The sequence below is a fragment of the Falco naumanni genome, chromosome 2 (assembly GCF_017639655.2).
Source record: "Falco naumanni isolate bFalNau1 chromosome 2, bFalNau1.pat, whole genome shotgun sequence".
Lineage (NCBI taxonomy): Eukaryota > Metazoa > Chordata > Aves > Falconiformes > Falconidae > Falco > Falco naumanni.
Window position 1 is genome coordinate 32,829,855 of NC_054055.1, and position 27,334 is coordinate 32,857,188.

The 27,334-nt window shown below is 43.5% G+C and overlaps 1 protein-coding gene across 2 annotated transcripts; it reads left to right on the forward strand.

Moving 5' to 3' along the window:
- Positions 1-1,302: 1,302 nt before the first annotated feature.
- Positions 1,303-25,023, forward strand: RUBCNL (rubicon like autophagy enhancer). 2 transcript variants are annotated; one of them, XM_040584287.1, is made up of 16 exons: positions 1,303-1,381; positions 1,942-2,050; positions 4,207-4,315; positions 6,618-7,286; positions 11,523-11,608; positions 14,709-14,916; positions 15,781-15,885; positions 18,122-18,164; positions 18,527-18,659; positions 19,071-19,216; positions 19,995-20,059; positions 21,259-21,497; positions 22,294-22,355; positions 23,626-23,779; positions 23,903-23,993; positions 24,552-25,023. In XM_040584287.1, exons 2-16 carry the CDS (start codon positions 1,979-1,981, stop codon positions 24,662-24,664), a joined length of 2,295 nt encoding a protein of 764 aa, XP_040440221.1. In that variant the 5' UTR covers positions 1,303-1,381; positions 1,942-1,978; the 3' UTR covers positions 24,665-25,023. The 2 variants fall into 2 exon arrangements, with proteins under 2 accessions (XP_040440221.1, XP_040440222.1); XM_040584288.1 differs by lacking the exon at positions 1,303-1,381 and adding an exon at positions 1,544-1,699.
- The last annotated feature ends 2,311 nt before the right edge of the window (positions 25,024-27,334 follow it).

Sequence of the window (27,334 nt, forward strand, 5' to 3'; positions counted from 1 at the left end):
GCAAAACTACCAAAATAGATGGGGATTTGAAACACACACCATAACATAGGAAAACATCAAATCATAGAATAGTTTGGGTTGGAAGGGTCCTTTAAAGGTCATCTACTCCAAGCCCCCTGCAATGAGCAGGGACATTTTCAACTAGAGCAGGTTGCTTAGAGCCCTGTCCAGACCAAGTTCAGACAACAACTGTGCAGCTCGGCCAGCGGCTACCCCTAAGTTTCCAGAGCCTAAATCCACTGTCCTATTTACCGGCCAAGTCATCATCTGTGCTTAAAAAAGAAGGCAATTACTCCAGAGCATCTGAAAGCCACATTTTCAGCTGCAGCTGTTGTACATTCTGTTTACCACTTCTACTTAGTTCTGCATGGTACCATCTGGACTCTGCCTCCTTCCTACTTCCTCATGGTTTGCAATTTCCTAAGTTCCCGCACATATTTTCTGCATTTTATGGACAATCAGCAATTTTTTAGCTCCATGAATGCAGCTCAGCATTCCTTCACGGTATTTTTAGCTCAAACTGGCTACAAGGAACCGCAGCGTGCTATCTTTGAGCCCGCTAAGGCAGCTGACTCAAGAGACTGGCCTAGCAGATGGCTCAATTCCTTTCTAAAAGCTAAGTGAGAATGGATCACTGTCATTTCTGATGTCCCAGCTGGTTGCAAATCCCAAAGCACAGCTGATCCTTGAGGTGTGACTGCACGTTGCCTGCGGGCCTCAGCATGCCCCACCCCAACTGAGAAAACACTGGCCGTTCCCTCCCACTTGACTTCTCTTGCTTTTGTTTGGTTGTAGAACGGAGGAGAATAGACTATTTCAGTTGGAGGGGGCCTACGACCATCATCGAGTCCAACCGCCTGGTCACTTCAGGGCTGACCAAACGTTAAAGCATATTAAGGGCACTGTTCTAGGGAGCCTGTTCCAGCGTCTGACCACCCTCTCGGTAGAGAAACGCTTCCTAACACCCAGTGCGAACTTCCCCCGGCACAGCTCTGAACCGTGCCCACGGCCCCGCGGCCCGGGGGACCAGCACCTCTCCTCAGGCAGCTACAGCGAGCCACAGGGTCGCCCCTCAGCCGCCTCCTCCAAACCAGGCCGCCCCAGGCTGCCGCGCCGCTCCCCACAGGTCGTTGTTGTTGCCGTTTGCGTTCGTTCCGTCGGGGTTTGTTTCCTCCACGTTGTGCCGCACCGCGGGCCGCGGGAAGCCGAGCGGCGGCTCAGGCACCCAACGCCGGCCGGGCCGCCCCGCCCCGGGGCGCTGCTCAGCTCCCCCGCAGCCGGAGGGCCGGCGGCCGCCGCGGCAGTGGGCGGGGCCCGCGCTGTGCGCCGGCGGGCGGGCGGGGTGCTCGCCGACCAGAGGAGCCGGGCTCAGCGGCTGCAGGTGGGGACGGGGAGTCGCGGCCGGGCGGCAGTCGGTGCCTTGCGGGGTGCGCTGCTGGGGCGGGACGCGTTCGGGCGGCGGGGGTCGGTGTCTCGCTGCGGATTAAGCGCTTTCCAAAGCTGGCTGGCAGGCGGGGGGCTCGGGCGCGGGGCGCTACGCGGCTGCCCCGCACGGTGCTCGGGGAGCGGCGCCGGGTCTTATTGACCGCCGGCACCGGGGGCAGAGCCGCCTCAGGGCCGCAGCGCGGGGGCATCGCCGCTGCCCGGTCCGCTCCGTCTCTTCGTCATTTTGCCACAAACTGCGGGCTACAGCCGATCGGTACGTGCCTGTCATGTCTGTGGTGGGCATTTTCCCCTTGAGTTGTTTTTAAGAAAACCTCTGAATTAGGCTCTTTTTAATACAGATCTCCATTATTGCTGAGCTCTGCTTTTCGGTAAGCTTAGAGGCATGCAGAGTCAAGACCGAAAACAGTTCAGGATATTAAATGTGGAGTCTGCAAAATACATGGAGAATCGCGGTTAGAGTGGTGGTGACTGTAATTCTTTCCCTATTGCTTCCAGGTACGTCACAGCAACAAAAAATGCACGCTGCCCCACCATGTCTCTCCATGCGGTAGCTGTAGCCAGCTACAGCAGAGCAGAAGTCTTCAGGCACCCCCACCCTGAGCAGGTGAGGCACCCAAGGCACCCGAAGTCTGGCTTGGTGTGTTCGTTAGCCAGGAGAGCTTCCCTCTAAAAGCAGCTTTTAGTTGTCAGTGGTTGTGGTAAATGCTTTATTTTTAAAGGTTACATTACGGAGTTAATTTTGGAAGTACAGTCACGGTATATTGAGGGGGAAAGGCATTTATGCTATGAAAGATGACAAACCGTCAAGTGTGTTATTGGCTGTGGCAGCGCATTGTGGTACTTTTCATGCACCTCTGTTGTATTTCCTTACATGTGCTCTTTCACTGCTTTTTTGTCGTTGTGGGGGTTTTGTGTTGTTTTTTTTTAGTTTGATAGTTAAATACTAAAGGAGCTCTTTCCCAGTTTGTGATACAGTTGAAATCATAACATCTTGAAAGTAAATGGAAGTCTTTTATCAGAATTCTCAGAACACCCGTTTCTTCTGATAAGATCTAAGAGATGGGAGGGTTATTAAAAAAAAAAAAAAAAGATAAAGTCTTAAAACTTCGCACTCTTAATGTTTATGCTTACTGATAAAAGTACTTAACACTCACCCTGGTGTCAGGCCATTGTGATACTTGCTTCCTAAAAGGTAGAGTCTGCTAACTGCTGATACTTTTTTTTTTTTTTAATAATTAAGAAAAAAGCATTCCTGTAAGAACTACTTTATCCAGTAATGTTGATAATGATATTTATATGTGTAAAGCCTACCTACATAACGATTTCTCAAAATTAGTGCGAGGGGGAAAAAAAAAGAAAGCACTATCCTATACTGAAAAGAGTATTTTTCCAAGCACTGGCATGATCAAACACTAAATATTTAAAATTCAGCATACTATTTTTGGCTGAAATGTTATTCTTTAGTTAAAAGGGAAATTCTTTGTGGCTTTTAGTTTCTTCTGCTTTCCATGAGTCTGAAGATTATCTGGATTAGATCTGCTTTCTGAGTCACCCCACTCTCCCACAGGACAATGTGGGGAATGTGGAGCTCCATGCAGGGTGGCAGAGGACAGCACACCTTTTAACTCTGTTCTCTTTGTATGAGATCGTAGGGTGCAGGGGAGGGCAAGGGGATGCCTCTGTGTGGAGACATTGCAGTGGTGTCTGTGAGTGGGGAGAAGGCATGGGGTACAGCATGGTTAACTATTTTTTAATGATGCGCCTGTCAGAGCAGGGCACCCCTTTGATTTCCGTGGTTTCTGTCATGTGCTCTGCAGGTCTGTGACATACCTGGGGGAGTGGGAGATAAATGTGTGACCCTCACAAGGAATTTGTGAGCTCAGGGAAGAGACCTGTTGCTTTGTTGTCCTGACTGTATCTTAGTCCCTTGTTGGAATTAGCCCCTTGTCCCTCGGTATCTGCACTAAACTGCATGCCCTGGTTCAGCTTATGCTGGTTTGACAATATGGTAAATCCAGCTTTGGGTTTAGAAATACCAAATGGGAAGCGTCATGACCACACAAAGTGAAATTGCTGATCTGGTATAAACCTGCTCAGTCAGTTCAAATGCATTCACAATTTTTGTCAGCTTGCATTGGCAGGCTGTGTGCCAGGCTGAGATTATCTATTTGTGTTGCTTCTTGCTTCATGCTGGGTCAGCCACATTGCTGACGTGAACCACAGGTACTATAGTCTATCAAATTAGGCTGACATGATTATGTGACCTCACTTGCTCCCAGCTGATACAGCTGGGAGATCAAGCAGCACATGAATCAGGTGCTTGTGAAGACAGGGCCTCATAGATGTAGCTCACAGCCTATACACATCCAAACAGGCCCAGACTTCCAGCTACAGATTGGTGTTTTCTTGAATTCTTTTCCACTTCGTTGCTTTTGTTTTGATAGATATATAGATATGTGATTCAGCATTTTATCTTGTATGTGCCTTATGCACATGTTTAAGTCTCCTATCGCCGAGAATTTCTTTTGCTCACCTGCCTTCTGGAGTGAAATGAGAGATGTAGAGATGCCAGTGCTGTTCAGGTGGTGCGTGCTTCTGTGGAGATTTTCAGACAACCAGAAATACAGGCAGTGGTTAGGTGACTGTCGGCAGGCCTTAGCAGGGTGTTCTTCCTGATGGAATGACTGTGAGACTGGCGGTATCATTACCAGAGTACTCCTGTTTTATAACCAAATGTCTGCCTGTGTGTTCTTGTTCTAGTTAAACCACGAAAGCCTAAAGGTGGCTTTTACTGAATCAGCGTATTCTTCAAATCCCTCAGCAAGGATTAGCTGCCTTGCTCCGACACCTCAAATCTCCGTTCTCTCAGGTATGCCAATTTGTTCTAAAATGCCTCCCTCTGGGGACCTTTGCTGATGCTTGTAGTGCTAGCAAAAGCTATCAAAGTTTGTGTGTACTAAACAAGTATCGTCTGGTTAGAGAGGGAGCCTTGCTTACTGGCTTTGAAGATGGGAAGCACCAAAGTATGTTATACAGTTTGAAGGTATGGGGTTTTCTTACCTTTTTAATGGTAGCTTGGCCATTTTAGTTATATTGGCATTTTAAGTGCTTCAGAGTAAAATACGTCATGATTCTTGGCAGGTTAACTCCTTGTTCATTCAAGAAATAGTTTCTCAGATTTTAACAGATTACCATAATTACTCACATGAGTGTCAGTTGCAAAACCAAATTTGAGATTATTGGGTTTTTTAATTGGAACTAACCTATTTCTGGTAGTAGCTTAAAATGCAGGTTTTGGTGGGTTTTTTTTGTTGTTGTGTTGTTTGCTTTTTTTAAGTTTGGCAGAGCAGAAGCTTGAGTTAAAATGTTTAAAGCTTGTTCTTTTTTCTCTTACATTGCACTAAGAAAAAGTATTTGGCAGAGGCAGTCAGCATGGTTATAGGATTAGTGCTAGAGATACTCCATATGATGCTGGATTAGTGGGAGGTGATGAAGGGTAAGGGGATAGAAAGGCTGTCATGATGGGATTTGCAGTAGGATAGCAGAGCAGAAGAGTCAAAGACATTAAGACCAAATGTTTTGTTTTGTCTTACACAGAAAGGATGCTGTTTACAGCCCAGGTTAAGGTGGTCCTGTGCAATTGAAATGTCAGCAGTTACCAGATTGCTTTATTTTCCTGAAAAGATCAAAATAAGTTTGTTTGAAAGTGAGCTAGCTTTTCTTTTCCCATTCCTGTCTGTATAGTGCCATGACTGGCTGTGTCAGCAAGGTGTTTCTTTGCAAGTGCAGCTGGTAAAATGTGCAGTATTGCTGCTGTTTCTGCAAGAGCTTTGTTCTGGTAAGTGGCAGGTGGCTGGTCCCAATCACTGATGAACTCTTAGCTAATTTTGACTTGGCTTTACTGACAGCACTGCTAGCAGCTCTTGCAGTATAGTTTATATGTGATGTTCTTAATAATTATTTTTAGCTTTTTCTTCATGAGTACTGCTCTTTATATAGACTTGCTTTTCCAGAGTATGTTGGAGGTTTTGATCCCTTCATTAGTACACTTTCTTATCATGCAGTGTGAGTGCATGCTGGCTTCCAGGTGAGTGACTTGGTGGAGAGGTTTACCATTTTCCGTTGAGATATGTTGAAGGAGAGCAACCTCTGGGAAAAGTCTGCAGTCTGCAAGACTTGCTGCTTTTTTTTCATCAGCCTTGTTTGACATTCCTCGTGGTCCTAACTAAGAGTTATTTGCTCTGGAAGGAAATCTTCTTGATTGTTTATAGAATTTTATAACCAACTTCTCTTCCCCAAAGTAGACAGTTGTTAACTTCATTGTTGTGATGTGTTTGATAATTTATTCTTGAACATAGACTTTTTGTCTAATCTCTCCATTGCTTGGCTGATGGCAGTTCCTGCAAAGCTTTTTGTTCAAGGTATAGGACTTCAGTTTATTGTTGAATAGCTACTGGTTGTGGTGCACACTTCTACATCACACTAATGTTGCTATGTTTGTCACTAAAAGCAGTTTTTCCATTTTCTGTTGAACTACAGTTTTGCAGTAGATCATATAGGACCTTGGCAGGCAATATTTTTGATTCCTTCAGAGGCATAGCAAAGTTGCTATGACAGAGCTAATTTTCTTTATGGGTTCACGTAAATGTTGCCACCCCTATGAGTAATGAACTGAAAGTTACTTTAGCCTTTTCCCCAGGAGGAGTGACTGAACTGAAGCACACAAGCACGTGAGCTTTTATTGCTAAGTGTCTATTTTTTTTTTTCTTCCTGCTGTATTGATCCTCCATATGTCTTGGTATAATGTGACCTTCTCTTTTACTGGCAACAGAACCTGTACCAGTAACTGTACCTCATCCAGTTTTGTAGAACAATGATGTTTTCAAGCACATTGACAATCGGTCACCATCAAAGTCTTAACTAATTGCATTTGGCTAGCAGCAGCATACTTTAGTGTTGGTTTATTACCTAGCCTTATCAATAACAGAATGGCTTCCTGACTGTAGAAAGCAAGAGCTTTCTTGCAGGAACAGGCAACAGTGGTGCATGAATTCAGCTCTATCCTGTCTTCTTACCTGTGTCAAAAAGAATGTGCATTTTATTCACGTTGTAAATTAACCTTTTCTTAGTGCCATTTCCTAACTTCTTAGTTTATTCTCTTTTCTGAACAGATGAATACTCAAGGCCAGCAGTGATTGGACATGCTGGAAGTTTTGGATCATACCCAAACAGTGCTGAAGCTATCAAAGACATTCTCATGTCTGTTTTAAATGCATCTGGTTTGAAGCCCTCTTTTGTGCCAGAGCAGACCACAATGCAGGGAGCTGAGCATCTGGACAGTGACGTGGAACAGTGGGAAGAAAGCAGTGCTGGGGATAGCCATGATGACAGCGACAGCGATTCTGCACACCACAACCCTGCCTGTACACAAACAGACATTCGGTTTACAAGGCACCGGGCATGCTGGGACAACACGTGCTATGATTCCTCTAAACCTTCGCTGGATACTTTCTTTTGTCCCCGTTACTCTGATGGGGATCCTGCAGCTTCCTCTTTGAATGGTTTCTCTCCTTCAGATGCATCCCCTCTGAAGCGGGACTGCTTTACCCAGGTGACGTTAACAGGAGGCACTGTCACATCAGCTGTTGTGCATTCTGGAAAAGAATGTTATACCTCCCCCGAACAAGACTTGACTTTCACAAAGTTTCTTTCCAATTCAGTTGCTGGTAAGCCAGCAGATCTGTTGAAATACCCTGATGCTTTGGAGCCTGCTCCTGTCAGCAACAGTGACAGCAGTTCTCCCAGTGGACTTGCCCAGTCAGAGCCAGTCAATCGAACAGGTAACTTTACAGGTCCATTTTTGTTTTATGATTTCTGTGCTAGGAAAGACAACTGTAATTTAAATGGGCCTTGTTTATGGCAGTTGTGAATTAGACAAATGCTGTCATTGAAAACAGGAGAGAGGGCAGAAAGCGAAAGCTTAAAAACAAAGGAGAACCAGAGGGCTGGACTTGATGAAACAGGAGACACTCATGCTTGCAGTAGTAGTCTGTTTCATTGCGCAGAAAAGCTTTTGTCATAGTCAGCCTTTGGTAAAATAAAAACCACTGAGCTGTGAGCAATGTAGAACATCCACTGGATGAGGCTTTCACCAGCTTCATCTTGTCTTCATCATCCTTTTCCCAAAAACAGATAATGTAAATCTGGGCGTTTGGTAGCAATTCGCTGGTGTGCGCGCATACTCCCTGGGACATCTCCTGGTGTCTGACATGAGCCAGAGGAGAGGGAGTCCTCTGGGATTTTGAAGGCAGGACTTTAACATCCATTATCATTTTGACTGCATTGGCTTGTGCCAGAGCGGGACTATTCTTCCCTCTTCCCCTTTCCAGGTGCACCCACCATCTCAGACACGTAGCCCCATCTGATACAGATCAGGATCTCTTTTTTTTTTTTTTTTTGCTCCTCAGTAGTTTGCGACCACATAGATATCCCACATTCTCTTTGTGAAGAGACACAGGCTGAGGGCTGCTACTGCTAGCAAAGTGTGCCTCCTGTCCCTTCGGTGGCAGGGGGCTCAGGGCAGCACAGGCCTGTAGGCAAGGACCTGTTCGGTGGGGATGTTCAGCGCGGTGCCTCCAAGATGGCTGGTGGAGCAGCTGCTGCGACCTGGGGGCTGCGTGTGCCTCCGTGAGGCTGCCGGCCTTCCTGGGCTGCAGGCCAGGGCACCTGCCCTCGGCCGGGACAGCAGAATAACCCCCTTGTGTTTCATACCTAATGCTGGTACGACCAGCCTTTGCTGCAGCAAGAGGAAGCATTTTTATGTTATTTATAAAGGTTATTTTCGGTATCTAAGGACTTAATCTTACTCTATACTGAGCCTTGGTGCAACTCAGTAAAAACAGCAAAGGCTGTTTTTTGTGTGCTTGGTGTCTTGGTGTTGGGTTTGTGCATTGTTGTTTTGGGGGGAGATTTTTGGTTTGGTTGTTTGGGGTTTTTTGTTTTTGTTTTGTGGTCTTTCTTTCTTCTCCCTTTGGTCAATATTAGTCCTAATAGTGGTGCTTCGTTGATCTCCGCTTCCAAGCTCTGGCCCTTCCCAGCTCCTCCAAGGCCTCAAGCTGGCAGCGAGCTCTCAAATAGGGACATGACATTGCAGGACTGGGCACTCTGAATAATAACAACGTTGTCATCTGGGACAGGCTGTCGTCAGCAATTAGCATGGTGACAGTTGTGGCTGTTGCCTTCTGCTGGGTGTTTTGTTGGCCCTGCGTGTTTGAGAGGTGCCATCAGGGAGGAGGAAATGGTGCCCGGCGGTTGGGGCCAGCCACGCAGGTTTGAGTGGCTGCCTCGAACACAACCCGGGTTCTTCGTGTCAGCTGGGACCGTGAGGCATAGGTGTCAGAGCCGATAAATCATGAGTGACTCCCATCCGCTGGCACGAGTGGGATGTGCTTGCGTTGGGTTGGTAATGCTCTTGGCTCTCCGGAAAGCAAATGGAGGAGTACAGCAGCCAGACGACTGAAGAAGCAGCCAGACAACTGAAGAAGTAGCGTCCTTGATTTTGCTAACAAATACTCTTTGCAGGAGCCAGGATCCTGTTGGGCACTGTGCAACGTGATGGGCTCTGTCTGCGTTAGACTTTAGTCTGTTCTGTACAAAGTGAAAATTTCTGCGTTTCATCTTTCCTTGTGGCTTCCAGCCATTTAACTTGCTGCTGGGTAGCCTGTGGTTGGCGGGGAGGTCTCATTCTCCCCTGTGTTGTGCAGGGCTATGAGGATGGGAAAAACAAATGTCAAACTGAAAAAGAATGCCTAATTTGAAGGCAGGGATTACATGCCATCCTTTCCATTGCTGTCTCAGAGGTGGTGGTTTCTCACTTTTGTTCCTCGCAGGAGAATTGGTGAAGGGTGCACAAGGCATAAGGAAGTGACATAAGATTACTTAAATCAAAATAACATTTTTTCAGCGGGGTTTCTTCTGGTCCTGTGAGGCTCCTGTTAGGCTTTGCTAATACTTTTAAATATGAAGGTGGCCTCGTGTAACCTTCTGAAAAGGCTACGTCATTGTTAATGAAGAACCTGTGACTGAATGGAGTATCTTCGTGGAGCTTTTTTGTGGTCAGTGTGTCACTGGCAGTTCTTGCTTTTAACCTCTGTGTACATCAATGTCACTTCCTTCTGTGGCTCTTGAGGACTCTTTCCCAAGCCCCAGCAGCCTCCAGGCAACAGTGCGGAGGAGCAGAAGGGCAACCAAATAATTTTTTGTGTCAGACCCACAGTTCCATCCCATTGCTGGATAAGCTGAGCTCCTTGCCTGGGCTTCTTCCCACTTTGCATTCTTTTCACTTAAAGATGCAAGTGGGATGCAAGAGGTAAGCAAAAGAGAAAGCTTCCATTAGATTTCAAAATTATATTTAAGATTAGTTGCATCTTATATTTTAAAGAGAAAGGAATAATTTTCCCATTTCCTTATTTCTGCTTATTATTTTTAGTTCAGAGAGTAATGTTTGTTATCTTAACTGATGAGAACGTAGGCTGTTACCCAGCTGTAGAGCCTTTAGCAGTTACCTGTACCCTCCATACACTGCTTACCCAGTAAGATGACTCATCAAATAGGCATGAAAATAACCTAACTGGGTGATTAAATCTGCTTTGAAAAGTCAGATTGTCAGTCTTTCCATTTTTCCTCCATGATACACACAATTAAGAATTCTGTACAAACCCACTATGGCAGTGTCACTACGCTCAAGCACAGTATTGACTTTCCAGCCTGATGTCACCAATGCTCAGGGCAGCATAACGTGGTGTCTACAAATAAAGCAATATAAAGAATCTAAACTAGGCCTGAGATTCAGCGTCCTTTAGTTGGGGAAAAGTTATTCTCACATTATGTGGGACCTCTTTATCCTTTCTGTTGACTTTTAAACAAATTTAGGAGTGGCAATTTTTTTTTATTACAAAGAGCCTTTGATTAAGCCATGTTACCTGCAATGGCTTTACATGGCATGTGTGGTGGTAGCATTTAGATATGGTCTACTTTATCCTGTAAACATCACCACAGTGAAACAGAAATTGGTTGGTTATAAGGTCAGAGGAGAGGTAGTAGACACCAGTCAGTGTTTAAAAAAAAAGCAACTTAAGTAATTTCCTTTCCTATGTCATTATAGTGTATGTCTGTATACATTATATATAATCTTCATCATCCTTCCAGCAAATTTCTTGTAGCAGTGGCTGTGAGTGCATTGAAAACAAAACATGAGGGCATGATTTCATACCTTCAATTTTCTGGGGAAGAAGGTTGTGACTATATAGATATTTATACAAAAAAGCAATCCATGGTACATCTATAGAAAACCAGATGCATGCTCTGCTGCATAGTGAAAAGTTCTTAACAGGGAAGAAAGATGAAATTTGTTTCACATGCTCATCATACTCAGCGATGAATTCCAGGAAAACAGAACTGCTGTTCCAAGAAGCAGGGAGTACTGTGGCTAATGCGTCTGCTCCAGTTGTACATATTACTATGCAGTATGGTTTGCATTTGGAAAGAGGAGGGAGGTTTTCTTGAGGTATGAAAACATAACGGCAGTGTTTTTTTTCAAACTTCCTGTAGTCGCACAATACCAGTAGTAATTCAGGGAATCTTTTGAGGCCGATGCATCTCTCTGCATGCCCAGACAGCAGTGAGATTTCTTTTTGTTTCAGCAGTTGTGAATAAACAGAGAGCAGTGTTAGGTGACTGTATTGCAAACTGCAGAGCATCACTGTAATCCCTGCCTGAGGTTCTGGCTGTTATTGTCCCCAGCAGCTCAAGATGTAGCTGGGAGAGGGCTGGTGTTGGGAGCGCAGTGGTACTGTCACCACTTGTCATTTTTACTGTGTTTCCCTAGTAGTTGATACTTGTGCTTCAGGTTGCCAGAGTAGTTCAAATGCTAACATGTTCCCCACATTTCTCTTTCCAGCCCCAAGTGTTCAGTTTTGGGAAAGAAAGTTTACTTTGCTTTCTGGAGATCACCCTGCACGCATCCCGGGAGCTACAGAGAAAGAAATAACTAACACAAGTTCTTGTTAAACCCACAGGTTCTACTTTTCCTTTGAACATAAGTGCTATACCCTGGAATCGTTCATTGCAGGACATCTGCATGCTTCCAGAAGATGTGGAGAAGGTGAGGACAACAAAGTCATAATCTTTTTTCCATTTTATAGTGGCAAAACAAACAAGAGGAGGCATTTCTCAATAACAGAACTTTCTGATGGATGGACTAATCTTTGCAAATGCTGTATTTTCCCTCCTCTTCCCCTCTGTGGGTGCACCTACAAACCTAAAATGCATATTTCTTTTATTTTTACTCTTAGTCTGTTCATTATTTTAATTATCTTAAAATAATGGAAATATTTTAGAACACTATACATCTCCATTTTTCATTACATCATTTTCCCACACATTCCTTGAGACCAAACTTATTAGAGCTACGTTAAAGTTATATCAGAATATGTTACATAGAATTTGTTGCAACTACGTGTGTGTGGTGGATGGGATTTACCTCATGCTTTTACTATCAGGAGACAGGGAGATGTTGGGTGGGTTTTGTGTGTGCTTATGATGAGCATGTGAGATTGCTTGCTTGTTATTCATGTTGTAATCCTTTTACAGCACAGTAACTGTAACATCTTCAGTAATTTAAGCAGTTTCTCATGGTTTCCAATTTGCATAATGGGCCCAAAGGGTCTTAGGAGTGTTGCCAAATAAGCAGCTCATTTGAGCTTATAAACAGAGGTGAAGATGAGAAGATAATGTTGTCACACATAACCCTGTGTGCTAAATGTTAATCTTTTCTGACAATTGGAAAAGAGGTTAATATTATAATTAGTTGTTGCAGTGAGTAGGATTTAATATGAAAAAGCTTTAGAAATGTGCCTAGAAAATGATTTTTTTTTTTTTTTTTTTTTTGCTTAACTGTCAATGTGCATGTGGTCCCATGTCCTGGGCCCAAGAGGTCATCATCTTTTGGCATAGCACTGGTTTTACTGGAGTGGCAAGTTCTGCATTGGATTTGAAACTTGGCATCTACAAGGTGCATTTTAAAACAAAACCAAAAAACACCATGCTTGTGAACTAGTTTGTCATGTTGCTTTTTGTGAAAGGAGATGATGTTTCTCTGTCTGTAATGTGGGAACAAAAAAATGAAGTAACTTGCTTTCCATCACCAGGGGACCAGCAGGTAGATACCTGGATTAGAAACCACAGTCTGAGAACTGTTGAGTGAGGCAAGATAACATCAGCTACTTCTCTTGTGCAGCTGATTGTGGGCTAATGTGATTACAGGTTAAAAGATATTAAGAGCTCAGTCCTTTATGAGTGAGGCTGCCTTTAAAAAACAAACAAAAAGTCCCCAAACACTTTTAGGTTGTGAAATAATCTTTTTGAAACTTGGGAGACTGAAAACTAAGATGCATGTAGTGTCAGCAAGTCTGAGAGTTGTAGTTGTGTGCCAGGAAGGAGATGGGCCAGATAATCTAGAGGGACTTTCCACTGATGCAAGTGGAAAGGAAGAGAAGTGAGAAGGTTGGTGTGTCACAGCTGAGTTGAGACTGCTTCCTAGGGTGACAGACCTATCAGGAGTCAGAGCTGAAAGCTGATTGATAGTCATGCTGACTACAGGAGTGCCTGTATCCTGTTCCATCTTTCTTGCAATGCAACTCTCTGATACACTCATAATTGCTTTTATCAGCAGGACATGCTGATACGCTGTGTCCTGCCACTAACTTGGGGTTAACCAGTGCCACACAGGCTTTTTTGAATTTTCAAAGTAGGAGATGTCATCTTTATTTCCCAAGAGGAGAAAGGCTGTTTAATTCTTTCCTTTGCTAATGGTGTGTCCTGAAGTTCACTGAAAGTTGTCTCTGGAGAAACTATGCACCAAGCAAGTGATGTTAATCAGTGTTAGTAAAAAGATAAAAGTCTCTTCAGACACCCACAGGGACTTGTGGGCTCTCTCTAATGTTGAGATTAATCTCTTCTAAATGCATTTGGCTGCGGACAATAAGAAAGCAGCGATGTCTGTTGTGCTTCTTAAGATTTAGCTATTTTTAAACACTGATGTCTGTCTTTGTGCTTCCCATAGAGGTTGTAGGGGATGTCATGAAAACTGACATTCAGTGGTACAATTTTCTGAGCATGAGCCATTTTTTGTAAAGCTTTAATTGTTCTGCTCTCAGAATCTCTAGGATTAGATACTGCCGTGTTTTTTTTTAGACAGAGGTTTAGCTTTGCATAATGTGAACACTTGCGGTTGAGAGGAAAGGGAGTGAGTGTCCTAACCATCTTTGGGTTCCCATCCATCCACTTTTGAGCTGAGCCTGGGCTGGGAAGCTGTGCCCAGGCTAGCAGAAATAGCGTAGATGGACTAGTGGGATGCTCTGTTAGACCACAGGAAGCAAGGGATACAGCAGTGACATCGGGGCAGGGAGCCCAAGGTTTGTCAGGATGGCTCAGTGATGTCAGAGTTGGCTTTACAAATTCTTTTTCCTGGAGAAGAGGTGACCTTGGGTAGGCAAGATGGTAAGGGACACCATGGGGAGAGGTTGTCTGGGAGTAAAATGCTATGGTGAAGCTTTGCGACGGCTACCTTTTATTTAAGGCAGTATGAACCCCAGCGGAGCTAGGTTCCTGCTTACCCTTATCAGAGACTTTCTGTGCAGCCTTCAGTTGACAGTGTAAGCTATCTCACTTCATAATCCCTACTTCACTGCGTTGACTCTTAACACATCAAAGTATTTTACTAGCTTCTGTACTACCCGTCACCTGAAGGTCTGCAGTCCCTTCAAAACTTGCCATTTCTGGCCCCATCCAAGTTAGCATGCATGCAAAACTGCTTGTACACACTGACTTGAAATTAAATCCTATTAAATAGATTACACAGATTCACACTTGCATACTAAATAATGCAGTGTAACTAGAGGACTAAGTCCCTAAAATGCATACATATTTATCAATTAGGCATGTAATCAAGTTCCTTTTTATCTAATAGATGGGTAAGATAAAAGTAAATTGTGTGCTTTAATCAAGGGTGAGACAATTATCTGGGCATGTTGTTTCTGAATTGCCCTTGGGGTGTTTTTTTGGTGTTTAAATGAAAAGTGAGATAGCCTTATGTTTTCTTTTACTGAGTTGAAAAAGTATGGGGAAAAGTTATGTGTTTCACTTCTTCTTAATTAAATATCAAATGTACTATGTACTAATGAGCATTCCAATCTTGTGTCCAGGAAAACGCACACTTTTTTGTTGCCGATATGATTATAGCATCGCTAGAAAAAATGAAATGTAATATCCTAAGCCAACAAGCGGAGTCCTGGGGTGTGGAGGAAACAAGTGGATCAGATGGCAGCTATCACACTGATTCAGAGTTATCTTCTTACCCTGGGGTGAAGAAGTCTGATTCTTCTGTTGCCTCTTCAGACAGTGGTTATGAAGGCAAGTTACTTAGTCTATAATGCATTCTTGTCTGACAGCCTTTGCTGTTTATTTTTGGGCAAGAAAATATTAAATTAATTTGGGCATTGCTTGGAAACAAATCCTCTGTTACCTTCTTTGAGTCTCTCAAGAGCTGTGTTCCCTGAGGATTGTTATGCCACAAATACTTTCTCTGTGGGTTTGACTCTTTCTTTTGAATGCTCACATCTGTGTGTTATGTAATCTGTTTTTTTAACATGAAAAAGAAAGTGTATGGTTGAAGTGCCACATGGCAAGCACAACTCTCCATGAAGCATGCCTGTAGTGGCTGGTTTTCTCTCCTTATTTGCAGGATTTGAAGCTTGGCTCTGTCCTTCTGTGCTTACTTCTGCACTATGCAGATCAGGTCACACAGTTGATTTGAGTGAAACTGCCCGGAATATTCATTCACGTATAGTTTGAGGCAAGATAATAAATGCTCCTGGCACTGTAATGCTTGAGTCAGCACATGCATTTCTAAGTAGATTTTAGTCTCTTGAGTAATATGGATCTTAGCAATGAAACTTAAGTATAAAGTCTAAATGCCGTAACATCTGGGGGAAAATGAATGATGCGCTTGCACATGAGAAGGTGAGAGACCACTGATAATCAAAAGCTTTTTTGGTTTAGTCTCTAGAAGCTTCTTCCCAAGAAACTAAAGGGGGACATGCTATGTGACAGACTCCCAAGAACAACTGGCGCTGTGTGTGTGTGTGTATAAATAAATAAAATTGCTCTGTAAATACAGGCTGTGTGCTTAAGTTCTGATAAGCAAAGAAAAATATAATTGCAGCTACTCTATACATGCTGGAAAAGTTTAACTGGTGTTGTCTTTGTTCTGGACAGGCTGTGCTTTGCTGACTGTCAGCTCCCCAATGTATCTACCATCACATCATGAGGTTACCAGATTTCGTTGCCACAGTGAATCAGACGATGAATATGTAATTATTGGTAAGACTTCGAAATTGTAACTGCAGAAACAGCTCCATTGTTCAGCTGAATGAATCTATTGCATCATTTAGAAAATCTGTTGACTTAGTAGGTGCTATTGCAGGAGAAATAACATAAGAAAATGGAAAGAGCAATGTATGCATGACTCCTGGTTAGAACACATGCAGTAATAGCAGACTGGTGCAGGATTTCCTTTCTACAAAATACTATCTTTGCTGGTTTGAGGGTGTGGTGGATTGACTCTGGCTGGATGCTAGGTACCCACCAAAGCCACTCTTATCGTTCCCCTCCTCAGTTGCACAGGGGAGAGAAAATATAACAAAAGGCTTTTTGGGTGAAGATAAGGGCCTGAAGAGATTGCTTAGCAGTGACTGTCACGGGCAAAACCAGATCGACTTGGGGAAATTAGTTTATTTTATTACCAGTCAAGTCAGACTAGGATAATGAGAAATAAACCCAAATCTTAAACCACCTTCCCGCCACCCCTCCCTTGTCCCCGGGCCCAACTTCACCCCCGCTCTCTCTCCCCGCTCCCAGCAGCGCCGGGGCCGGGCATGTGGCTGGGGTCAGTCCCTCACACGCTGCCTCTGCCGCTCCTTCCCCTCAGGGCGGCTCCTCACAGCCCTCCCCTGCCCCAGCCGGGTCCCCCCACGGGTGCCGTCCTTCAGGCACAGCCGGCTCCAGCCCGGGTCCCCCCGGGGTCCCCAGCCCCGCCAGCAAACCTGCCCCAGCCCGGGCTCCTCTCCCCGCGGGGCCACAGGCCCTGCCAGGAGCTGCTCCGGCGTGGGCTGCCCACGGGTCACAGCCTCCCTCGGGCACCCACCTGCTCCGGCGTGGGGCCTCCAGGGGCTGCCGGTGGGGATCTGCTCCTCCGTGGGCCTCCCCGGGCTGAGGGGGACAGCCTGCCTCAGCGTGGGCTTCACCGCGGGCTGGGGGGGAACCTCTGCTCCGGGCCTGGAGCCCCCTGCCCCTCCTGCGCTGCCGTGGCGGCTGCGGGGCGGTTGCTCTGAAATACGCTGTCCCAGAGGCGCTACCGCCATCACTGATGGGCTCGGCCTTGGCCAGCGGTGGGTCCATCTTGGAGCCGGCTGGCACTGGCTCTGTTGGACATGGGGATAGCTTCTGGCATCTTCTCACAGAAGCCACCCCTGCAGCCCCCTGCTACCAAAACCTTGCCACACAAACCCAACACAGGGACTGAAATTGTCGAAGGATTAAATCCAATGAATGTGGGTGAGCAAAGTGTGAAACTGGCACAACCTCAGCCAACTATAGCAGCATTGTTTGTGAGAATTTAGGGCATGATCACTTCCTAATTAAGAGGTGGATTAGGTCTTAGGCAGCCCTCACTGCTTCAGGACTAGAGAGAATATCTCTGGCCCCTTGTAGTCGCCAGTGCTTAGCTTCTCTTCAGGACATCGTGAGTTTCTTTAGTTAACTTCTGTTTTTTACATATATGGAAATAGAAACCCTTAAAAGTAGCCTGGGCAACTTTTAACTTCTATCTTATTTTTTTCTGTTAACAATGGCTTTTTTATTGCTCCCTTTGATTTTAGAGATTCACTTATTTTTTCACCTCCTATTTCCCTAATTTAATGAAGATCTAGCCCCAAACTGCATTTCTAGTAGCAAGAGTAGTTTTGATATGTGTGAATGGGGAAGCATTTGTCTTGAGAACAATATGCATGGCCGAAACGAATGGTACCAATGTGAACACACTTACCTGCATAATCATATTTTGCCTATATATGCAGAATGAAGAATTAGCGGAATTAAAGCACACACTTCTTAATCTCACCAGTTACTGACTTTTATAGCATTAACTGGTGTGTTTCTGGTCCAAATATCTGTCAGTGTCCAAAAAAATTAATACATGCTCTTGTTGGTTATGTATGTCATTATTTATGTGTAGTGCCTCCTGGCTTGACCTGGACTAGCTGGTATGAGTCTCTCCTTACCAATTCTCCTGCTCTTGAAGGGAGGCTGATGGTGATGATATGATGCATATCTGTTAGGGAGTACTCTTCATCAGTGGATATGCAGAGGAGATAAGACTCCTTAACCTCATCCCTGGTTGAAAAAACAGGCATATTTCCTACATCCAGTAAGGGTGTTGTAAAGATGCATATATTTGAAACTGACCCCGTGGTAGCACAGAAGATAGATGTAAAATAGTGCTGAGTAACAGAAGCTTTGTTTCTTAGATGGCTTGATAAAATTTTCTGCTTTATTGCAGAACTTGAAGATCTTGAAAATCTCTCAGTCACACCAGATGAAAGGTATTGCTGTGTGTCTTTACTATAATAGCCTGGTGGCACTACCTTTTCTGCTGGACCAGCTTTCTGGTGACTCTTCTGGCTGGGGCGCAGAAAGGTGTGGGAGTGGTAAATTTGGTCCTCCCAAGGAAGGGAAAGGAATGCTGCTTGACAGCAAATGTCTGTGGCACTTGGCTTAGCAGAGCCCTTCTCTTTTGCCGAGTCTGGCTGGAGGGTGATGGCTGTGGCTCTGAGGAGCTGGGTGTATCAAAGCAAGGGGATAGGAATGAAGGGATGGGAGAAAACTTTTCAGGGATGCTGAAGAAGCAATGGAGCTGCTGATGACATGCTGCTATTTTTCACTGTCTGTATTGCTTAACTTTCAGATCATCTTTTGAACCAGGCAGCAATTCTGCTGAAGCAACAGCCCAGGAGTTGTGCAGAGCTTTCAGAAAACACTGGTTGCAGACAGACTCTGCAGTTCAACTGTCTGGTTGCCTGAGCTCATCTAAGCAGAGGGTGAGTCTGAGCTGAAAACAGCGGGCTCTTTATTCAGTTTCCCAAATAATCATTGTCTCACTGCAGCTGCTTCACTGTTACGGGAAGGGGGAAGCTGCATTAAAAAAAAAAAAGAAGAAAAAAATAAATACAGACAAGTACTTACAGTTTATTAGTTCACTTTAGATTGTTTTTTTTAAAAAAAATATTCTCTCTTTAGCAATTTTTAGCATGTTTAAGATGTACAATTGTGAACAATCATGATGTACTTTCTTCTGGGACTGATGGGAGGGAGTTTTACCGAGGGGGCACTACATGCAGGTGAGAACTGAACTTCAAAATCCTGGAGTATAGAGGGAGATGTTTCATAGCATTTAACATATGCCCAGCTGTTGGGCTTGTTCATCTTCATGGGTTTGTCTTTTCCAATAGTCTGTGCTGAAAGAAGAGATTCCAAGAGTGTTTGAGTCCAGTTTGAATCTGGCTGAAGAAATAAAGATCATATCCAAATTAAGAGGATCTTCTGGCTGGGCTCCACCAAGATCGCAGATTATATTTAATATTCACCCTTCAGTTAAGTAAGTGTAAGAGATCTGAGTATTGTTTAGTACAGCATGGGGATTTATCTAAAACCTGCTGAATTTGATGGGAGGAGCCTGGGTGATTTAACAGAACCTGAGGTTAGAGTTAGTGCATGGCACAGCCTTCTGCAGTGTCTGCCACCAGTTTTGCTAGAAGGCAGATGGCATCTTTTCCCCTCTGTTGGTACATCCTGGTTAACATGGCACGTGCACTTTTACATGTGATAATACACATACTGTTTGGTGTTATGGTGGCAGCGTGCTTAGCTGGACTCCCTGGAGAATATTCTTAACAGTTTCCCCACTTACCTGCTGATACTTTGTGGGTAGTAGGTTTTCAGAAAGGAGGGAGAAAACATGTCGTATTTTGGGAAACTACTATCTCACTCTGCATGAAGTGCTGTTAAATGCACACAGTAGGCAAACGGGCTTATTCCCTGTGTTGCTTTTTCAGTTTCAGGTATGGATTTCCCTCTTCCCCCTCCCTCTTGATATTGATGCCACCTTAAGAAATGGAAAATAATCTAATTTTTGCAACAATCCATACTTAGAAGCAGTAATCGATTTATCATCCACAGAATAGCTTAGAGACTCCCACTAAAATAATAATCTGCATTTCTGTCCAGAACCTCCTTCTTCATGTGGAGGTGTAGGAGTCGGCTCCTAACTTGGATATTTTCACTGGTGCCAGTGTAGCTGTCTTGCAGTTTGGGAGAATGTTAACTGAACTGTGTTTTGGATGCTGGAAGGTGTAACTGTTTGCCTCTGTATGCAGGAGAGATGCAGCGGTGGCTGCCCAGAACTTTACGTGTGTTGGTTGTGGAACCCCAGTAGAAAGCAGTAAGTATTACCAAAAGGAAAAAACAAACCTAATAAATCCATTATTAGTGATCAGGCTGTAATCTTCACCAACATAGGTCTACCACAACTGTAAAATCGTCTGAGCTAGAAGGAAAATCTCATTCATGGGTGTGCTTGCAATAATAAAACAAGCAGTGGGATCTTGACACTGTAATTTCTCACTGCAGACAGAATACAATACATGATAGATGTCATTCTCATACACAATAAAATTCATGAGAGTCAACAGCAAAACACGAAAAGCAAAACAGAAAAATCAAGCTTCCAGGCTAGAAAGTGCTGGCTTTACATCTTTCAATGGTTTCTTTCAATAATTCTTTTCTGTGCCAATTTACACATTTCCTAAAGTCTCTTTTTACTTTGTGGAAGCTTTATGCAAGCTTATGGAATGTGTGGTTTTCCTCTTTTGGGTTGTCTTTTTAGAACTTTTTTCTTTAGATCTTGATCACAAAATCCTGCTTGTGTTTTATTTGTGATGTTTTGTGAGAACTGCTTGAAAGCATGATGATTTACAGGTCTGACAGCCAGACCTTACCTAAGAAATCTTTGAAGTGGCTTTCAAGACTTGTTCTGGGTCTGCTCACCAAAGAGCAGAATTTGTGATGGCCTGTAAAGTATCAGCAGTCTGTGATGGCACATTAATTCGAGCAAACCTGAGATGCTGAGATAGTTGGGAAAAATCCACAACAAACCTTTCTATATGAAAAAAGTATTCTGCAAATGTGACTCCAAGATCAGCTTGTCTTTTCATTTGGTAGAAGTATTTTGTTGTGTGATTTGTGTTGCGTCTCTTTTGTGGGTAAAGCAAGAATGGTTTCTTTAAGATCTCATGGTGATATCATCAGTTCAGTTTCACAAATGTGGAAATGGGGAAACCTTTCTCTTCTAATGCAAAGTACAGACCTTGTGCATGTGTTTACCACAATAATAAAACCTCCTATTTAACAAAAAACAACAAACAGACAAAAAACCCCCCCACCCAATACAAAAAAAACCCAAAACCCACCAACCCCACAAACAAAAAACCAAGACCCCACAAAACCAACCAACCAAACAGAAAAATTCCATGCCCTTCACTCCAGTAGATTCGAGTTACTTGGACAGAATAGGCATACAGAGAAGATGTATGTCCCTTAAGTCTTATAAATATTCATAATTTCATTGCTATCTACTTGCAGAATATATCAGGAGACTCCGCTATTGTGACTACCTGGGGAAATACTTTTGTGACTGCTGCCACAGCTATGCCCAGTCATCCATTCCTGCCCGAATACTGTTGAAGTGGGACTTCAAAAAATACTATGTATGCAACTTCTCCAAACACCTACTGGACAGCATATGGCAGCACCCAATTTTCAATGTGTCTTGTATTAACAAAGCCCTCTACACAAAAAGTAAAGAAATGGACAGGGTGAGGGTAAGTGTGACCTGGGTTTGTTGTTTTTTTTTTGGAATTTGCAGGTCTGAGATTTTCAGGAAGAACTTAGGACAGGTTGTCCTTTGCTCTGTGTGTGTGAAGGAAGTAGAGTTGGCTTCTCCACACTGAGACTTGGCCCATCACTGCTTCTGGGACTTGCTCTCTCTCTCCCCTCAGCTGAAGGGGGAGGAGGGAGAAGTTTCCAATCTATGCCAGAGCTCTCATTTCTCACCTTGTCTTTGGGAGCCATTTCCTTACTGGTTTCCAGTTTTAGTTCATGGAGGGGAGCTGGGTTCCTGCATTAAAAATTTGCCTCTGCTTGGCAATTGGCTGTTGGAAAGCTCCAGAAATTTTGAATGACTGCTTAATTTTTTTGGCCAGTAGAGAAAACACTCATGGCTCATCTAAGGGCTGTGCCTCGTACAACTTGAGCAAGGGTGCTGTGCTTAAGATTACAAGTTGCCGTACACTCCCTTCTTGGCTAAGGAGACGCTGACCTGTTCTTACACAGGTTTGGGTCTAGCAATCTTGATGTGCTGACACAGAGCCATTTGTAGCATTAGGAATTGCTTCCCTTGTCAGTGAATAAAAGTAGCTTTTGCCTTCCTGGACCTTCCGTGCATTAGAAAATCCATTTGTTTAATTCTGTGCTGAGTGTGAAGTTTCCATTTGTAGGTGTGGCTTGATGTACTGACAAGGGTTACTGACTCAAATAGTGGTGTTCCTCTATTTGAATATATAAATGCAAATTGCTTTTCATTTAAAATTTGTTCTGTTTTTCCCCTTCATATTTTAGGAGACACAAGAACAGCTTTTTCATTTAAAAAAGCTTTTGAAAACCTGCAGGTTTGGTGAAAGGTATGGGCCGTCATCATGCATGAAAAATGGCTTATTAAAATGTACCTAAGGTGCTTATAGAGCCTTCTTCTCTAGAGATGTTTGAGTTTTATATGAGCTAATATGATAATTAGAAAAAAATCTTGATTAAAAACCCCTTCCTTCTATTGCACTGCAAATGTTGAGTGAAGAATAGGTGGTAGTTTTGTGTGGTAGCTTTCTGTTTGTTGTAACATACTGAGACATTCGGTTTTAAATGTTGAATGATTTTTGTTAGGTGTATGTTTTTTCGTTCTCTGTCTCTCATGTTCTGACTCATTCTTAACAGGTCAAAGGTACTTACATATATCTCTGAGATTATTTGTCTTTTAAAAAAAAAAATTAAAGAAATTAACAAATGTGTTCCTTGAGGCTTTAAAGATTTCTTCCAGATATTTGGGCTCAATTCAGATTATTTTATAAACATGCTCAGATGAAAGTAGTAACCAAAAGTGATAAATACCAAAGCACGAACTTGCTTGCAGCTACAAATTAAAGATTTTTGGTATTCACCTTCCCAAACTGTGGGCATAATAGGTAAACATGTGAGTGATAAAACCTTCACTGCAGAATTGCTGACTTTGTTGAAAACAAACATAAGCAAAATAAGCTTTAAAAGTAGATTCTGTTTTCTCTTTGACGTTGACCTCTTTTACGCATCAATTGCATGTTATTCACCAAAACTAAATAGAAACGTATTTTAATGTCTCTATTCTGGACAGCCAGCTGTAATTCCATTACAGAAATAAGCATTAGGATCCTCGCTGTACCTTCTACATTGGTGATATTTTAAAAATAATAGCTATGTTTTCAGCATTCACCTGCTCAGTACAAGCATAGTTTTACCCAATAGTGACCTATGCAGTATAAAAACCCTCAAGGTTCTTTTTTTTGGGGGTGTGGGGAGGGAGGGGAGGGAAGAAGCAAATAACTCTAGAGTATCACATTAGATATTCTATGGGATTTTACCTAGTGTTTCTGAGGTAGGAGGGAGCCCTTTACACATTATTTAGGAATTTCTGGGATAACTGCACATGGCAAGGAAAGCACATTTAAAGCAGACATTTATTCTAAATCCCAAACCCTCCACTTTTTGTTAATGTGATCTCAGATTGGAAGGGGAGGTAGGATTTAGTATGGACTTGCCTTGTATGATCCCTGGGTGACCAGAGAAGTGAAAGAGGATTATTCTTCAAATATACTTGAAAAACAACTTTTTGTAACTTGATTTATGTTTTCTTTCTGTTCGCAGAGTACTGAAAGAATTTGAACAGGTCCCCAGCCATCTGACAGAGGAGCTGCAACTCTTCTCACTAGATGACCTCGTGAAGATCAAACGAGGACAGTTACTGCCCCTTCTTAAAGATATTCTGAAGAGCTCCACCTCCCATGTGGATGGCTGTGAGGTAAAGAAAAGCCAGGGCTCTTAGTCCTTGCAGCTGCTAGTGTGAGGAATATCCCTGCTGACATTCCTAATTATTTTTTTTTCTTAGCTTAAAAGTAAATCAACTCTCTTGCTATCCTTGTAGCTCTGTCAAGCGAAGGGGTTTATCTGTGAATTCTGTCAGAGTGCAGATCTGCTCTTCCCTTATCAGACCGCCAAATGCAAAAGGTGCACAGGTATGTTCCAGACCAGACATTTTTCTTATTTCCTTGGAGGCGATGTTGGTGTGTAAAACTGTTCAGACTTATTTTAGGAGAACATTGGGAGCTTGCTTCACTGAAAACATGTATATTTGAAAATTTGCATATGTATTGGACAGCCAGGGATGGCATGTGTCTTTGAAAACCAACTTGTGGCAGCTGTCTTGCATCAGTGAGTTCAGAGAGCAAAACCAGGGACTTGCCTGAACATAGTTATGGCTGCAGGGGTGGGCTATTTTTTGGGTCTGTGCCTGGGAGGGTGCTATGCTGCTGCTATATAATATCTTGCCAACATTCATTGTATATCCTGTGAATCTTACCAAAATGTTTAGTCTTAGTTATTACAGAGGTTGTTGTCCTGGCCTTGCACTGCTGCTGTTTACTTTTGCACTGCTGCTGTTTACTTTTGCACTGCTGCTGTTTACTTTTATACTTGAGTGAACTAGATAGAACATCCTTCAAGGAACACAGCTATTGATTCATTTTTTACTTTATTTTTTTCCTGAATCTTAAACTGCTTGTACATATAAACAGAGTGCAAAACATGCTTTCACAAAGCGTGCTTCAACTCTGGAGGCTGCCCCAAATGTCTGCGGATCGCAGCTCGGAGAACACTTTCAGAAACTCCATCACTGGTGCCTCTGTGAAACTGGATTCCTCTGACTGCTGATTTCAGAAGATGCTCAAAGCCAAACCTTCAGGTGCCTGACTAAGAATTAAATAATGTTGTTTTAGACATTACTATTTTTAATGTGTGTCTCCTTTATGGGGGGGTAAAAAAAAAGAAAAAGAAGACTATTTAATATCATTATTGAAAACTCGCCCTAAAGGAGTTTTAATTTTAACTGCTGATGGAAAGGCTAGATGTTAATTTTGTGACCAGCCTTTTGTTGCTGTTTTGTCCTTGTATGTAAGATTTTTAATATTATATTTTTCCATGTAAAGATTATTGCTTCTCTGTAATTCTGCAAATAATGTATAGGTAGTAAATGAATGTTGCAAATCATTACCTGTGTCAGGTTTTGGAAATTAGAAAAAGTGGTAAAGTATGAAATCATTCTCTCAAAAGCTCTACAATAGAAAAAGTTTGTCTGCAAGCTTTAGGCAGATGCTGAACTGAAATTCTGTCTGGCCAATACTTAATGTGAACCAGTAAATTTAAAGTTTCTTTTAGACAGATCTATTCAACAGCTTTTGGATTCACCCTGGCCTGCTGCTAGATGCCCACCTAGCTGCTTTCACACTCCCCCTCCTGAACAGAACATAGGGAGAAAATAAGGTGGAAGAGCTTGTAGGTTGAGGTAAAGACAGATCACTCACTGACTGCTGTCATGGGAAAAACACACTCAAATTGGGGAAAAATAAATTTATTGCAGATTTGAAATTGAGTAGGGTGGCGAGAAAAAAAACACTAAAACAATTTTCCCCTACCTCAACCACCCCTTTTCCCAGGCTCAATCTTCACTTCTTCATTCCCAACTCTTCTACCTTTGCCCCTGCCTCAAGTGATGCAGGGGGATGGGGAATGGGGGTTGTGGTCCGTCCATAACAGCTCCTCTCTTCTGCTCCTTCCTTCTCATGCTGTTCCCCTGCCCCAGTGTGGGCTCTTCCTGTCTTTGGGCTGCAGTCCTTCAGGATAAACCTGCTTCTCCATGAGCTCTCCAGGACATGTAGTTCCTTCAGGAAATAGCCACAGGCTTCAGTAAGGTCCTTTCCATGGGCTGCAGGGGAATTTCTGCTTTGGTGCCTGGAACACCTCTTCCCTCTCCTTCTTCACCGACCTTGGTGGTTATACTGCTGTTTCTCACTTCCCCTCCCCCCATCCTCTGCCTATGTGGTGTTTTGCCCTTTCTTAAATACATTTTCTCAGATGTGCCACCATCTTGGCTGAGGGGCTCAGCGGTGTCCTGCAGTCGGTCCATTGGAGCTGGCTGGAAGCAGTTGTGTCTGGCGTGGGGCAGTCCCAGCCTCTTCACACAGAGGCTACCCTGCAACCCCCCACTGTCAACACTTTGCCACCTACACCCAGTACACAACTCCGGAATTTCCAGAGCACTTAAAACTGTGAGGAGAGGCAGCGAGTGAGTAGGAGAGATGCTCCTGTTTAAATCCACCCTCATGCTTGTAGATTGAGTCCTTGCCTAAAGGCAAAGTGCTGGAAGTTGAAAGCAGCTTTCTTTCCCTGCCTGGTTGGTTACTTCTGATGGGACTGGCTGAGGAAGCAGCCCCTGCCTTCAGAAACCCAGAACAGCTGCTTGAACCTGTAAAACCATTTTGCTGTTTATGCCACATAGGAAGTACCAATGAACAGAGAAACCCTAGAACATGAAAGCACATACCAAAGTTCTGATCTTTCCAATGGGGTGCTCTTAGTATTTTGAATTTATTGTTCTCATTTTGTGCATTGTTCTTCCTCTCCTCACTTGCTAGCTTCCACTTTTAGCAAGGAAAATATCAGCTGTCTGCTGTCAGGGGCTGTGTAAGTTCACCTCCATGCTTACGGTACTAGTAAGCTCACTAACTCTTCCACTTAGCTATTTTTTCTGTGGCCAAAATCAGCTTTACCTACTTACCGCTTAGAAGCAAGATTATCATCTCTCACTCAAGATCACCAAATGGATACTGATGCAGGGTGAGACGTGGTGAGAAAGAGCCTGTGTATGCAGCTGACTGCATAACTAAAGTTACGCAAGAGTAAATTCTCATTTAAGTCGGTTGCACGACTAACTGAATCACATGAAAGGCCTTGCTGTAGGGATTTTCTGCTTACAAAGGAGCTCACTTGAATAATCCTTCTGTGGGATAACCTACAGGGCAACTGAATAAATCTTTTCCATTATTTATGAATTTAGAAGAGCTGATCTGGTTTCTGGCTGTGCTTTTCACAAACGTTAAAGGTCTCCCTAAACAGTAGTGGTATGCGGGATGGGGGGTGTCAGAGTGTGAGTTTCATGCATCAGTTGTTGATATTTTACATCCACTTGGTTCAGTCCAGGTCTCTATAGAACCCGTACAGTTAATCCTGACTAGTTATTGCTGTGTACCACAATGTGTATCACAGCAAGAGAAGATCCTTGATGAGTTTGAGTAGCTGGCAGAAAGCTGAAGACCCAAGAGGATCAACAGGCCTATAATCGAAGTAAAACTAGTTAAAATGTTATGCTGCTGAAGCTAAAGAAAGAAGGAACGAGCTGTGAGGTGCCAACAGGTTGGTCACGAGTTGGAAGGAGTAACAGAGGCCACAATTAGCTGCTTTTAAGGGGGTGGTGCTTTTGACTGTTGGGTCTGGAGGAAGGTCATACCAAAACCACATTCTT